We start from the raw sequence: 15,796 nt of genomic DNA, 5'->3' as shown, positions 1-15,796 counted from the left end.
GTCTCTTCCACTAGACCATAAGGTCTTGAAGGGAAAGGATCTGGTCTTACTTATCTTTTAATCTTCTAGTGTCTAGCTCAGTATTTGGTACATTGAGAAAACACTGAATGTATGCATGCTGAACACAGAATATTGACATATTTGAATGTTTCAATATCCAGATTGACTCTATATCCCCTTACTATGCAACTTTCTTCAAACTTACCAGACATTTGGGGTCCCTACTTTTCCGAACTTCCAGTTATTTTGATCTGTATGGCTCATTTTGGATATTTAATGTTATATGCATTGTCTTTTATAACGTGAGCCCCTCTACCTATTAATATATGTGCCCCACTTCTTTTGTCTCCTTTTCATTGCCTACTAAGGTGTTTTGTATTGAGTAGGCCCATGAGAATTGTTCTTGAAAGAATGAATAAGCTTGTAAATCATTCGTGATGCTGTCTGTGTTTTGAGATCTGAGGTGTGAGCTCATATTTGGTTAATCTTAAACTGAAAGGATCCCGAAGGATCTGGAGGAAGGGTACATTCTACAAGAGAGGATTTGCATTTTTTACCAGGTGTCATAGGGTACTACCCATGGTACAGTTTTTTCCTTAGTTTGGAGTTCCGGAACACATAGGCAGTGTAAATTCAAACCTCAAACCTGAGTGAGGGCAAGATGGTTATCATTCTCAGGGGAAGCTTTTGCCCACTCAGAGATGAGGCCTAGCTCTTAACTCTGGCAGATGAATTTTTCTGGTTTGTTCTTTTACCGAACATGTCACCATTTGACGTTCCTGACATTGTGCTGGTGGGGTGGAGGGACCCTAGCTACTGCCTAGGGAGTAAGACCTTTACTTCTATGGCCTTTCAGAGCCTTAAAACCCAAGGTTCTAAGTTCCTGATATTGGCGGGTACCCTCAGGGAAGACCCAGCATGAGCTGTAGCATTATTTTTATTGTTCTCTATATTTGGCCCTGGGTTATTTCTCTTACTTCCTTGCCTGCTCAGCTGTGCATTTAAAATGATTTTATGGTACCTTGATGCTATGTTGATTCATTGCATCAACATACGATGGGAGGGACCTCAGCTAGTCTATTATACTGGAAGTAGAAGGCCTGTGAAGGTATCTTACCATAGTACTGTCTTCAACAGCTCCCATGAAAAACAATGGGCTCCACCCTCATAGAGTCTTAAGATTTTACCACAAGCCAATGAGCCAGTGGGCACAGAGCAAAATAGAAGGTAATAATGACTCATGGGATTCACTCTGTCACATCCTGTCTCTGATGCAATCCCTAGATCTCTTTACTTCTACTTTAAGGGTAAATTTTAAGCTTCCCCATGTAGGAAATACTATGTCCTAACAATTCAGCACTTGGCCTCTTACCAGCAGGAAAGGACAAAGAGTTCACTTGGAAAGTTACTTTGTAGTCTTCATCCTCCTCCACGCAGCACTTGAAGTAATGGGAACCTTTGCAAAGAATTGTGACTTCCAACGGATCAACCATGATGTTTGGCTCTAGAGGCAGTGGGTGAATAGTGACATCTTTGGTCGCGATACTGTATGACTTCTTATATCGAAATATGCAATGATAGGTTCCTGAGTGGAAGGACGCAAAAAGGAGATGGAATGAAAATTTAAATTCAATATAAAATGAAAGTGTAGTTGATTTAGATGAGAATATATATATATTTAGTACTTGTGTATGATAGTTCAATAGTTTAATGTGACTGGAAACGCTATGGCTCCTCCTAAGTTATTGCCCCGTAGAAAGAAAGAGCAATTTAGACAGAGTAGGTATAAGTTCAGCATGGGAAAAAAATACTCTATTTCCTGATTTTATACTACCAAGTCCAGGCAAACAATGCCAAGTTATTTGTTACCTGGCCTTCCTGTGAAAAAATGAGGAAGACCTGGAACTCACAGGATCTGGACTGAGGAACCTTACACTTAATGAAAGACTTCAGAATGAAGTGGTTAAGAGTTGTCCACGAGAGCCAGTTTCACTTTCACCCTGGCCCTTCCATTTATGAGATGTATAACCTCAGGTAATTTATTTAACCTCGGCCTCACTTTCCTCGTCTGTAAAACAGGGATAATAATAGCACCATCCTCTTGGTTTATTGTTTTAAATGAATTAATACACTTAAATACTTAGCACAGTATCCATCACATAGTAGGGGCTCAATAAATGTTAGCTATTATTGCAGCAGTTCTGTCAAGTTTTCTTTTTTTCCCAAAGATTTGCATTTTTCCCAACAGGAATAATATATACAGATAAAGAGGAAACAAAAATGTTCCTTTCTCTGGAACCAGGCATATACACCCTTTACCTAGATTCTTTGATACCATAATTGGGTGATACCTTCCTAAGAGTCTGGCAAAGTATTTTTAAAAGCAATCCTGTTAACTTCATGGAATGAGAGAGGCTAGTTCCAGTCCAGGCTCTATAACTTCAGGTGTAGAAGCTTAGATGTATTTATTCTCCTCTCTGACCCTCAGATTCCACATCTGTAAAATGGGAATAATGACATCTTCCCCCAAAGGGCTGTTGTATTCAATATGATGACTATTAATGTAGAGCAGCAGGCACAGGCCCTCCGTGGATGGTAACTATTATAGTGTGTGTCCAGGGTCCAGGCAGCCGGATGGGCACTGGCCTTTCACTCACCGTTCCATTCCCTCGTCGAGGTCTTCACTGTCAGCACTGACTCTGCTCCATGTTCATACTTCCTCGTGGTATAAAACCTTTGGTGTATTTTAATTCCAGCAGAAGTGTTCCAATACACCTCATCATAGTTTCTCACATCACTGATGCACTTTATAGAAAAGTTTTGTCCCTCAGAAACAGAAATTGGGTCCTGGGTTATTGTTAGGTTGGCTGAAAGAATGCAAACAAACAGACAAAAGAAAGCCGACAACAAGTACAATGTTTAGTCTTTTTGGTGCCATCAACACACGAGTGAAATTTAACAGAGAGACAGAAGGCGTGGACCGTCCTGACTGTCCTTGTGTCAATGCGGATGAGTACCTTGCTGTTCCTGGGCTTTACTTGTTTCTAGGCTGTTTCCGGTGGTGCTCTGAACTGTACTCATTTCCATCACATGCCTTAGGAACTCGTGCACTTCCCCTTTGTGGCTGGAATTATCTCCTGATGTTCAGCAGGGAAAAGGTTGCAAACTTAGGGATATGGACTGAAACCCAGCTCCCCGCCCACCTCTTCTGTGATACCTCAGGGGAGAGTAAATGGCTCAGTTCTGGTAAAAACTTCATTCTTTAGTCTTTTAAAATACTTAAAATAATAATAACAATAATACCACATTGTGTTTTAACTTCTTTCTTTCTATGTTTCTTCTCCATAAGGAGGTGAGCCCCTCATGAACAGGACTCTGTCTTCTGGGTCTTTGCATCCCCACCACTTAGCACTGGGCCCAGTAAGCAGGAGTGATTTGGGGAACTATATTTTAAGTAGGGGGATCATGAGTTATTGCCCAAATAATTACACCCGGACTTTGTCAGGCAAAGGAGGATGCATAGACACCCGAACTGTAAGTCTCTCTACATTTACTCCTCTTTCGGAGAACGTCCTCATAGGTTCATGAGGATTTAGTCACCAAAAAGATTAACAAGACCTTTACAAATATGAAACCTTATATGAACGTTCCACTATTTCTGCCTCTGGCCCTATCTTTCCACTCCTCTTGGAGCATACCTTCTACATAGTTGACATTTCGAAATGCCACTCAGTTCTGTCTTCTATAGGTGAACAACTTCAGAGCTCGAGCCCACTGATGCCAGCCTACTTTTGCAATCAGTATAAAATTTTATCCTGAACCATAATCAAAAGAAATCAGGGCTTTCCATAGTACCGTTCAGAAGTTGGCATTCAAATGTTCAGCTAGAGCTCCAAAGTCACACAAGCATGGATTACTATGTCCCTTACATTGCCCTCCCTGGCTGTAGGGATCTTGAAGTGGCTTTCTAAGGGGTGGCGGATTCTGAGAGAGAAAAGGAAAAGGTTCATGGGCCCTGAATCCGTTTCTCTTGATTCTCAGATGAAGTCCAAACTACAGACCAGTGGTTTTCAGCGAAGGCTACACATGCCCCTAAGACAGCCAAAAGCTCACCTACGGACATGACTCTCAGAGTTAAAACTCGCAGGGCACAACTACTCTCACTGTAGATAACTGCACATTGCTCAAAAGACCCATGAATTCTACAGTGATATTGTTTTCCGATAAACCTAATCTTGCTCTTTTAAAAATGCCAAGTCATGATAATAAAAAATGTGAACAAGAGTAGCAAGTATATTTGTGTTATTCTTTTCTCCAAAGTGTCCAGAAGGGGATCTGATGATTTATCTAATAGTTCACTTTTTGTAAGATGGGTGGAAAAGCAAGTTTGCCCCATTTTTGCCAATAGAGCTGAAGTTATAATGCTTTATGATATGAGGAGAACAAATGTTATGTTTAAGGAACCTTAGTAAGCTGAATTAATTAAAATACTAGAAAACACTTGCTACAACTGTAAAATAACCACAAAGTACCAGATTGTTAAAGCTTTCTGCAGCATTCTTCCTGAATAGGTGAGATGGGAAAGGAGGGATGACAGAGGGAGGGAGGTAAAGGGTGGTGGGAAATGAGCCAGGCTATTGCCACTCAAGGGAGAGAGAATAAAATTATGGGGGTTGGTTGGGAATCAGGACTGTTATCTTCATTATAAATTCAATGATTACATAGGACTAATCTGAGTGTGAAATGACCTCCCAGTCTACTCTCTGCCTTACCAGTACAATGTTGGCCTTCCTTCCCTGCAGGCACTCTTTCCCACCCCCGCCCTTCCTGATTTTAAACACTTTATCTGAATGTAAACGGCAGACAGGGAAATCCTCTTCTGTTTCCCATTTTGTGATTCACCCCAGCAACATTCCCACTACGAGGCAAGGCCCTGCTTTATTGCTCATGGATATTCCTGGTTGATGGGCAGCCCTTGGTTTGAGGGGCAATGCTAAACATTCCAGTAAGAGTGCTTACCCACAGATGTGAATGTGACCTCTATGTTCTTACTGCCCCGGGCTCCATGGGCACTGATGAACTCACAACTGTAGACTACTGTTGTTCCTGCTGACCCACTTAGACATTGAGTTCCGTCAGCTGTGAGGGTGTATCTGCTGCAGCTGGAATCGGAGTCTGTTTCAGAGTTTCCTGCAATGACATAAGCAGTTCTTTTGCTGTCACAGTTGGCTGACTCTCTGATTTAGTAGCAAAGAGGCCAAACCAGTGAAAAACAGTTGTTTACATTAGATTTTTTCTCTTTGAATGGATGGATGGTGGGATGGCGCAGTGGTTAGGTCTGCAGACTCAGGAGTCAGGATGCCTGGCTACACATCCCAGACTCTACCACTTACTGGCACGGTGTGGTTGAGGAAGTCATGAAACTGCTCTGTGCCTCAGTTTCTCCAGATGTAAAATGGGGACAGATAATAATAGCTATGGCCCAGAATTATAGTCCGGTAAAACGCGTGTGTGTATATATATATGTGTGTGTATATATATATATATATATATATATATATATATACACTTAAGAACAGAGCCTGGCTGGGGCCTGCCCCACTAGTGATGGTCGTCAGAGCATGAAAAATAAAACATAAAAAAAGAGAGAGAGAAGCAAGGTCTTTGGTGACGATTTCAACTGGAAAGAAAAAAATGTCAGATTATTTAGACTATTATTATTATTATCATTATTATTACTAAAAAGAGAAAGAAACAAGACTGGAACATCTGATACTCATCTCATTTGAGAAACATTTTCATAACTCTTTCCCTTTTATTGCTCTATATGTTTTAGTGGAAGCTTCAGCTTCTTGTTTTTTCAGGTTACCAGCAATTTCCCCTTCAAAATAGCTTTTCTTCCACATCTTGCTTTTCATTCCCCAGGTGCCATGCCCTCCAAGCCTTCTTTACTTCTTGCTCTAGAACACCTTCCTGGTGAATGCTTTCTACTCCAGTCCTTCTCGCTTCCAACCTTGCCTACTGCCATGTACTCTTAAGACATCCTTCAAACACTGTCAATCTTCTAAATATTGAAGAAAAAGAATCAATCTTCTGATGAGCTCCTACATAAATTAATCATTTTCAGACTTGGCTGGATAATCAGTGATATTTGAAATATTTTGATTGATACGTAAGTGGCTTTTCTTCCCAGTTTCCAAAATGGTTGTTGAAAACACAAAATTGATTTCCGTCTTCACCCACCTTGACTGAATTACCCCCTAGCTCATAAGCACAGCATTCCTGCCCATCTGTATGGCTCACCCCACCACTTATTTCTTGAAACCCACTTCTTAATTCCTCCAGGCCTTTCTTGTTCCATTCTTTATCTTTCCTCTCCCTGTGTCTAATCTTTCCTTGGGCTCTTTCATGCCAACCCCCTGGTATACTCACGTCATCCCTTCCTAAAATAATATTTCCCCAATCTGAAAGCTCCTCTACCTACCATGGCATTTTCTTCCTCTCTTCATACCATGATGCTTCTGCATTTGCCACCTTTAGTCTTTCATGCCCATTTTTCATCAAACCATTGTAATTTACCTTTTTCCCCTATATTCTACCTAAAGTGTTCCTTTAAGGCCAACTGGGATTTCCTCTTTCCCATATCCAGTGGCTTCTCAAGTTACCTGGACGGCAACATCCCCTTCTGCTGCCCACCTTCTCTGGTTTACTAGATTCCCCAGGCCTCTCTTCTCTCTTTATCCCTCACTTCTGGATCTCCTTCCCAGGCTTCTTCATAAATGTTGGTGTTCCCTAGACACTGGCCTTCACCCAAGCATTCTGCTATTGACCCTTTCCTTATCTTTTTCTCTACTGTCTGACTGGGCAATCTCATCTTCACTCATGGCTCCTATTATATCCTGTATTTGGATGACCACCCCCTCTTTATCTAAGAGACCACTCTTCTTGGAAACTCTAGAAGCAAATACCCCTCCTCAAGGGACAATTTGACACTTGAGGTATCTCAAACACAAAATGTCCAAATGAGAACTTATCTTTCTTCTCCCCAGACAAAAACTGTACATCTTCTAATGTTTCTTCTCTTTGCCATTGGCAGTTCACAAAATTAAAAATCTTAAGGTCATTTTTAATTACTTGCATTTCCTCACATTCCACTTCCAATCAGTTGTAAGACATTTTAGGTTATACTTCTAAAACATCTCACAACTGTCTTACCCACTCCGACCCACGGTAACTAGCCCAGACCCTGTGACCCGTTATCCGCCAACCCCACACTACTGTAACTGAATCTCTATTTTTGGTCACCTAGCCTTTCAGTCTATTGGCTACACTAGCTTAAAATTTATTTTTTAAATTTATTTGTATTGTCTAAAATTTATTTTTCTAAATTTCAGCTCTGGTCATCTGACTCCACTCCTTTTACCTTTAAAATCTTGCCGTTGTCTACAAAATAAATTAATTTTTCCTTAATGTCGTATATGTATTTATTCACGGTATGATTCCAATCTGCCTCTGTACTCTGTCTTGTTCTATGCCACTCTTTTAAAAACTAGGTCACGTACTGGGCCTTCAGCACTCCCTGGAGCTTTAGACCTATGCCTGTCTTCACCCCTGGAATATTCTCTTTCCCTCCTCCTACTGACTCTTACCATCCTTCAAGCCCAGCTTTCTCACCAAACTAATGTGCAAGACAATGAGTTATGCAAGACGGGGCAAAAAAAAAAAGAGATGTACAGAAATAATTATAATACACAGTGGATAGCTTTCATAAGAAGGAAATGCATGTATTATTGTGGCGATTTAAGCGTGGAAGTTTCAGTTGAGAGACTCAGGGAGATTTCAGAGAAGAGAGAAGATTTGTTCTAGGCCTTGAAAGACAGAGATAGAAAAGGAGGCTGTGGGTTCTGGTGTGAGGTTCTACATGTGGTGTGTGTGTGTGTGTGTGTGTGTGTGTGTGTGTGTGTGTGTGTGTGAAGCAGCACTCCTTGGAGAACTTGACTTTCCTGCTTCAGGAGCTGGGGCTGGGTTGAGGGGTGGGAAGGTAATAGGCCAGGTGGGCTCTGAGCTCCTCATTCTTTCTATAACTCGAGCAGCTCTACTCTGGTCTGCTTCACATATCAGACTTGTGATTCTCAACCAGGGGCGATTTTGCCTCCCTGGAGGACATTTGGCAATATTAGGGAACATTTTTGGTTGTCACAACTGGGGTTGGTACTGGCACCTAGGGAGTAGAGGCAGAGGATGCTGATAAACATCCGGCAATGCACAGGCCAGCTCCCTTCAGCAGAGAATGATCCCGTCCAAAACGTCACCAGTGCCGAGGTCAGGAAACCCTGTGTTAGACAACTACACAAGGTTTTGCTTAAAGATAGGATTCTACAGTTAAATTAGAAACCAGTGATATAAGTCAAAGTACAGAAGCAGTGGCACGCTGGTCTTATTTGGGGAAACGAGTATTTTTGTGAGGCTAACACCTGTTGGGAGAGTGGAGCGAAGGTTCCAAAGAGGTGGTAAAGTCAGAGAACAGAAGCGCGTGCTCTGAATTGGCAGCATTCACCTTGTATTTCATACAACACCCTGGGACTGTGCCACTCTCTGTCCTGCCTGCCAAGTACTGAATTCAGCTAAGCTGGTGCTGTGCTTTCTAGAGAAGAAATGGGATGTAATTATGAGTTTGCTGCTTAAGGTTAGATAATATCCAATGAAGATTTCCCACCACACGGAGGACAAGTGAAGGGATGGTTTTTAAAGCTATCATTTCCAGAAAATATTTACCATGGCAGATTCAATGTATTCAAGTCTGTTTTAAATGTTTGCATTGATCATCTCGGTTTTTCTGCCCCCAGGAGTCTTGTAAAGTTGGTACCATAAATCATTATTTAATAAACGAAGGTCTGGGGAGTCGATGAGGTGACCCACCGTGCCCTGCCTAGGGACCAGGGCACGTGGCTGGGCTGAAATTTCAGCTTTTCGGGACTAGAGACTGTCTTACTGGAAAGCACGAATTGTAAAGGTAATTTTTCTAGGACAGAAGACTTGGCTCAAGTTCTTTCTTTCTCCTTTTTTAAAAAATCCAGTTTTGTGGAATTAATATATTTAAAATCGGATTTATCGATAGCATCCCTAGGGACACAGAGAGTGACATGGAGGAGAAGGAGAGAGAGCAGTGAGTGAGGGAATAGAGCACTTTGTCACTAGGGAGACACCACACAGCTCCTGGAAAGCCTCAATTTCCTCCTGTGTAAATGAGGGATTGGACTAAATCCATGGCTCTCATTCCCCTTCTGCCCAACAAAATCTCCTGTGAAATCGAAGAAAATATGCCGTTGCTTGGAGTCCAAACCAAGCGTGATTTGCATGCTGATTGAATTGCTGTACAGTGGAGTCCTGACACCTGGTCTTTTAAAACAAGTGGGGTGACCCTCGTGTGCAGCCAGAATGGAGAATGCTACCACTTAACAATGCCGCTTGCTACTTCCAACTGCTCTCTACTTAGGTCTCACCACAGTCCCTGAGGCAGGCGTGCTGCTAGTGGCACTTTATAAAGTGGCTTGAAAGCAACAAGACCGATTTCTAGTCAATAAGGAAAAAAAGCCAGTCTCACTTCTTTATCTCTTATTTATGCCTTGTTTGGAAGCAAAAAGAACATTTCCGACAGCACACAGACACGCACAATCACAGAAGCTTAGAAACTTAAGTGGGGCAATTGGGAAGAAAACAAACAAAACGGGAAATCAGGGTGTTTGTTCCCCCCTCACAAATCACTGCTCCGTGCTGTCACAGGCCTAGATAGTCAGCCAGGAAGAAACTGACACCCTCTTGTAAAGATTCAGTTGTTTTATGAATGCTCTGCATGACGGTGAACCAAGGAAGTATCATGGGTCACAAAGAAGTTTATGCACTCCTTTGGGAACTGTTCTAACTTGTGGGCAAAATGGGAATGGAGCTTTCATTCTTTTTTTATCATCACACCGCATAAGAAAAACGATGGTGAGTCTACAAACTCTGTTGCCCTTACATTCCCCCAACTTGCCAAGCCATTCCTATACAGGCAAAGCTAGTATCAGATACAGAAAAACTAGAAGGTGAACTAATGATAATAACTATTGGTACCTTTACTATTACTACTATTACTAGTATTATAGTATCAATGCTACAGTAGTCCCCCCTTATCCATGGTTTTGCTTTCTGTCATTTTGGTTACCTGCAGTCAAGCATGGTCTAAAACTATTAAACGGAAAATTCTGGAAACAAACAATTCATAAGTTTTGAATTGCACACAATTCTCAGTAGCTTGATGAAATCTCATGCTACCCCTCTCCATCCCTCCTGGGATGTTAATTATCCTTTTGTCCAGCATAGCCAGGCTGTATGTACAATACAATAAGATATTTAGAGAGATCACATTCACATAACTTTTATTACAGTAGATTGTTATAATTGTTCTATTTTATTATTAGTTATTATTATTAATCTCTTACTGTGCCTCATTTACAAATTAAACTTTATCATAGGTATGTATGTATAGGAAAAACAGTGTATTTGGCGTTTGGTACTAGCTACGGTTTCAGGTATCCACTGGGGGTCTTGGAACGCATTCTCCGTGGGTCAGGGGGCACTTCTGGATTACTTCTGCTACCATTATCATGAATATAATAGTTGGTGCCCAATGATTTGGAAAACCACAAAAATCCTTCCCTGTTCAAGAAACCCTGAAAGCTAGAAATTCTGCTGTTGCTGATTACTTCTTTCTGTTTTATCCCTTATCAGAGTGTTTTGAAAATGAAATGTATCTGTGTCTGAGAAGAGGTAACACATTCAGTTCAAAATGTTTGGGGTGAATTGTTTATCTAGATTGCTTCCCATTGACCCGGAAAAATGGGTGTTAAAGCACTTGAGGAATTTGGAGAAAGACGGGTACAGAGAAGGGGCAGCCAGGGCAGGGGAAGAAGGGCCAGGGGCCTGGAGCAGAGGCTAATTCATCAAAGAACTGACTTGTGCAGGTCCCCTGGCGGCCAGCCCCGTGACAGGAAGTCCATTGTTCTGCAGTCGGTTCAGCTATCATGGGACATCAGGAATGTCTGAAGAAGTGGTGGCTACGGAGAGGTCCCGGAGCATCTGCCTCACTGTCTTCCTGGTTCCTCTGCCAGAGGGCGAGGTTGTTCACCTCTTAGAGTTGAGAGCTGGTAAGTCAGTACCTCGGGAACTGTGCAAGGTCTCTCTCCCATCTGGCAGTTCCTTCAGGATGCCTACACCTCCTCTTTCTTAAAAATCAGGGAAGTGACTAAATGTACCTACCATGTGTCAACATTTTCAAGATAACAGATGCCTTTCCCATTCTGAGTGCTTTACGGTTGAATACAAATGCTGCAGCGGAAAAGTGCTTTGCAAAATAGATGGGCTCAGGAAAAGTCGCATGTAGATTGACCATTAGTTCATGTTTTATAATTTTGTCTGGTAGCAAAGGCTTTGTAAAATATAGTCACTAATGCATATCATGGACAAAGCCGCATTTTACTTTCATGTTTCGTTTTGTGTGTTTTTTACTGTAAAGATGAGCACTTAATATTGTCATTTCTTAAGGGAAGGACTGGATCTTGTTACATGAGGGTTCTAGGCAGAAAACAGTCTTCTACTTCAGTACAAACTCTGCCAGATCAGCTTGCTCCATTGCTGGTGCACCAGGCATGGTAATATAGTTTGGCCAAGATAAACCCTGGTCTTATGAAACAAGGCTTGGGGTGAGTCCCAATTCTTTTTCCTTTCCTAGTGTGACAACCTTGAGTAAGTCGTTTAATTTGGACTTCCTATTGTGACAACCTTGAACAAGTCATTTAATTTGGACTTTGTTTTCCTTCTTTGAAAATTAGAGGCAAAAAACACCAGCTTTAAATTTGTGTTCAAGTTTGAATATGATTAAAAGTAAAAAACTGTTTTTAAAAAATTGGTTAATCATAAACTGTTATATAAAAGAGTATTGCTATTTTAATTTATTATTATTATTGTTATCATTTATCAGTATAAACTGGGTGGTAGGGAACTTCAAGTAAGATCTCAGATCGAAAATGAAAGCAAACAAGATCAGAAACTAACAGGAAACCATTGAGAAGCAAACAGGTCTACAAGAGAGATTAAAAAACACAGAGACACAGAATTAGATAACACAGAAGAAAATGTGGATACAAAGATGGAGAAATGAGAAGGAGAGACAATAAGAGAAGAGACACAGAAATGAGGTGTTCCAAGTCAGTCTCCCAAAGCAAAGCTGATGACCTCATCCTCGGCTCTTTGCTGAAGATGGAAAGGGAAGGTAGGTGGGGATAAGCTTTTCTGTTGGCTGTGGCGGGAAATGCTATGGAGCTATGTGATCAGATCACCCCCTCTTGAGTCTTCTCTGCCAGGATCTTGTCTACAACTCAAATGTGACACTTGTATGCATATATTTTGGGAATTTTGTTCTAGACTAGCTAAGCTAGAGCTGGCATCAAACCTAGTAATTTTCACTGTCTGAAGTCCGGGGGAAAAAAACAGCCATCTGACATTTCCTCTTCCACCCTCTGCATCTCCCATTTTCACTTGGCCAAGAGACAAAAACTTCTTTGCAAAAAGGTATCTAACATTCTTACCTGGGACATATATTTTGCCCTCCTGCTTCCATTCTATTTTACTCCAATTAACATTAATCTCGCTGCAGCAGTTCAAAGATACAGGACTGTTGTCACACAACACCTTCATGTCTTCATTTGCCAAAATTCGGATGGGTGTAACATTAACTCTTTTTCTGGACTCATATTCAAAAATATCTAATGTCAGTTTGCAAATATAGTCACCTGCAGAGGATACACAAAAGCATTTATTATTACTACATATAGGTATTTCCTTAGAAGAATGATAACCTCATCTCAGGTGTCAGGTCAGCGCTTCAAGAAACATCATTTTTTCAAAAGCATCTGAAACTTGGTCTGAACAACCCTGAAGGAACATTCAGAAAGTGCAGAATGTCAATGTAGATATTTCTGATGCTACAAGGTAGAGTAGAAAGGTGTTCTAAGGAAATAGCAGAAATCTCAGGGTCTTCACCGGTAAGAAGAAAGTGGGGATAGAAGAGGTAGACAGGAAAATTGGAAAGCCTTGGAGAATTAGCAGACTGCATAATTTTGGCATTTTAGTTAATATTATTTATATGACATGGCAAAATCAGAATCGACAAAGATGTGACAGGAAACATGTGTCTGCAACCCAACTTCTCATTCAGAGAAAAAGATGGCCCTGTTGACCTCTGGATTACAATGGAGTTATTAAATTCTAGGATGTCAGGTTTAAGACGTATGCTTCTGTAGTATGCTGGGGGAGGGGGAGCCAGCAGGGGCAGGTGGAAGGATTTACAATGGAATACAAAAAACTGGAGGGGACAGATATGCCCACTGTCCTGAGTATGGTGATAATTTCACAGGTGTATACATGCGTCAAAACATTAAATTGTATATTTTAAAAACCGGGGGTGCCAAAAAAAATGTATACAAGGGAACACTTTGGTCAACGTTGCTCAAGCAATAGTTCGCTGTAATCAGAAGTGTCTGGACGCTGATGGTAACCACTTTGAGCACCTCTTGTCATTGCAGACGTCGAATGTGACTTGTATTCTTTTGCTATCGGTATACAAGTATATTGCATATTACAATTTTAATAGTTCCTTTTCCTTTCTTAAAATGTGTATACATTTTGGGGGCACCCTCTGTATGTACAGCTTATTATATGTCAATTCTCCCTTAACAAAGCTGTGTTAAAATTTTAAAAGATTAAAAACAAATGTCTGCTTTTTGTCTCAGGTCCCAATGCAGAAGCCTCAGTAAATGTGGAAAACTGTGTCTGTCTCCCAAGGCTACATTTGCTCGGCTGAGACGCCTGAGATTTATTTTCAATTTTGAAAAGTTGAGCCCGGTGCCTTGTTTTTGAAAGGGAACACGCTCTATACCCATTCTATGGTTTGCTTCTTCGTGAATTCTTCATTTCTTTCCTGCCCCCAGGAACCGGATGGAAACCCACCTGCATCACCCTGGGTGATGTTATAAATCATGAGGCGTGACACTGAGGTCATGTTGTTGAGCACAAAGGTGTAAATGGAGAACCTGCTGCTGTTCTGGATGTCAAAGCGTCTTGCGACGTGGTGCCAGGACACGTTGGAGGACAAAACTTCATTTTCACACGTCAGCGTTACCGTATCCCCTTCAAAGATGATTTCTGGTATGATAGAGAATTTCGTTTCATCTGGAAACCCAAAGGAAAGAACTATTAGGATGCCAAAGCCAATAAACGGAATTGATGCCACTCACCAGATGTCCCCACCAGGGAGGTCGCCACCGCATCGGTGGTGCTGACTGGAATGAGGCAACACGTCCTCCTCACTCCATCCCTGGGTGGCTGGTATCTGAAGCCCAAAGAGTTACAGCCTGCCAGAGTCACAGATACTAGGACTGTTTCCAGGTTGGGGTCTTTGCACACTTTGCACAGTTTGGGAGTCCCAAAGACATTTTCAATTATTTCAAATTGTGTGGTAGAAAAATGCCTATTTGCTTATGAAAAAGCCATACCAACTAAATTAAACATCAAGTTTCTTTGCTACGGACTTAAATAATATCAATGGCTTCTTACCCATAACTGATATCTCATGCTGACTGAAAGCTCTGTTCTACGTCTTTGATGAATTAGAAATGGGAAAACAATTTTTTTTAAAATAATAAAGTCTGCTTGGGGAATGATTTTTTAAGACCTAATACTCATGGGCCCTTACGTGTGGAAGCTTGACAGACACACAGGTCTAGATTTGAATCCTGGATCTGTGCCACGTGTAGCTGTGTGACCCTGGGGCACTTGCTTAGCCTCTCTGAGCGGCAGCTCCCTTGTCTGGAAAGCAATGCAAGCTACCTTGGGAGGTGATTTGGGGGAATAGTGTCTATTATTGTTTTACATTAAAATTCTGGGGAATCACTGCATTAAGTCATCTCACAAACAGAAATAAAAATACAATGTCTTTTAGTTTTGTATATACTTTTAAGGGTATCCTTTGCTTACACAACAGGCAGTTTTTTTTCCTCCAAGGTGTTTCTTGTGCTATGTCATGAGTACCATGTGCTGAGGAAATCAGAGGAGCTGGGTTAGGAGGCTGAAGCCTTTTTTGTTTTTCGCTTGGGGTTTCATGCCTGTCAGAGCCTCTCTATATTGTAAACAGCGGACTAAAACACCCCATCAAATTACTTTGCGGTGGTATGATGTTCTGGTCAAAATATGAAGGGATCTAAATATTTCTTACCACTTTTTATAGGTTCCTGAGTAAAATAAGATTTTTAAAAAGCACATTCAACGATTAGGAATCAAGGCCATCTGTGACTGTTTAATATAGCGAATGGGCTTTGAAGTCACACAGCCTTGTGTGACTTACTAGGTGTCCTCAGGCAAATTATTTATCCTCTCTAAGCCTCAATTTCCTCACCTGTAAAGTGAAGATAATAATATCTCACAGAAGAGATGAAGATGAAACATGTGTAACCCATTGGGCTTCACACGGAAAAGATACAATAATAGTGTCTGTCTTTGCATTACTGCTGTTGCTAATTACCATGATTAGTAACACTGCCCTTATCCTATGGTAGTATAGAATTGATCACAAATTCACTGGGAGTGATTAAAGAAAGGGGTGTTCTGGGGAAGGGACCCTGCCGATTAATCAAACATCACCAGAGGATTAATATATGACAACATCAATGGGACTATTTTGAAATTTGTCGTGTGCCCTTCG

At 41.2% G+C, this 15,796-nt stretch overlaps 1 protein-coding gene across 5 annotated transcripts in view; it reads right to left on the bottom strand.

The window, feature by feature from the left end:
• The window catches only part of ADGRF5 (adhesion G protein-coupled receptor F5), a 98,736-nt gene that overhangs the window by 13,046 nt on the left and 69,894 nt on the right, over positions 1–15,796 (bottom strand). For 3 of the 5 annotated variants that reach the window (XM_019734690.3, XM_019734691.3, XM_074333038.2), the window contains exons 9-14: positions 14,047–14,268; positions 12,627–12,830; positions 5,020–5,190; positions 3,018–3,137; positions 2,658–2,867; positions 1,373–1,585 (exon numbers count right to left, since the gene is read on the bottom strand). In XM_019734690.3, the coding sequence (XP_019590249.2) occupies positions 1,373–1,585; positions 2,658–2,867; positions 3,018–3,137; positions 5,020–5,190; positions 12,627–12,830; positions 14,047–14,268 (1,140 nt within the window). The remainder of the gene's footprint in view (positions 1–1,372; positions 1,586–2,657; positions 2,868–3,017; positions 3,138–5,019; positions 5,191–12,626; positions 12,831–14,046; positions 14,269–15,796) is intronic. The other 2 variants (XM_019734692.3, XM_074333039.2) reach the window with 1 other exon arrangement.

This window comes from Rhinolophus sinicus, chromosome 2, assembly GCF_057876585.1.
Source record: "Rhinolophus sinicus isolate RSI-liver-muscle chromosome 2, RSI-T2T, whole genome shotgun sequence".
NCBI classification, from domain to species: domain Eukaryota; kingdom Metazoa; phylum Chordata; class Mammalia; order Chiroptera; family Rhinolophidae; genus Rhinolophus; species Rhinolophus sinicus.
Note: the sequence above shows the minus strand (reverse complement) of the source record. Positions and strands in the feature narration are given on the sequence as shown.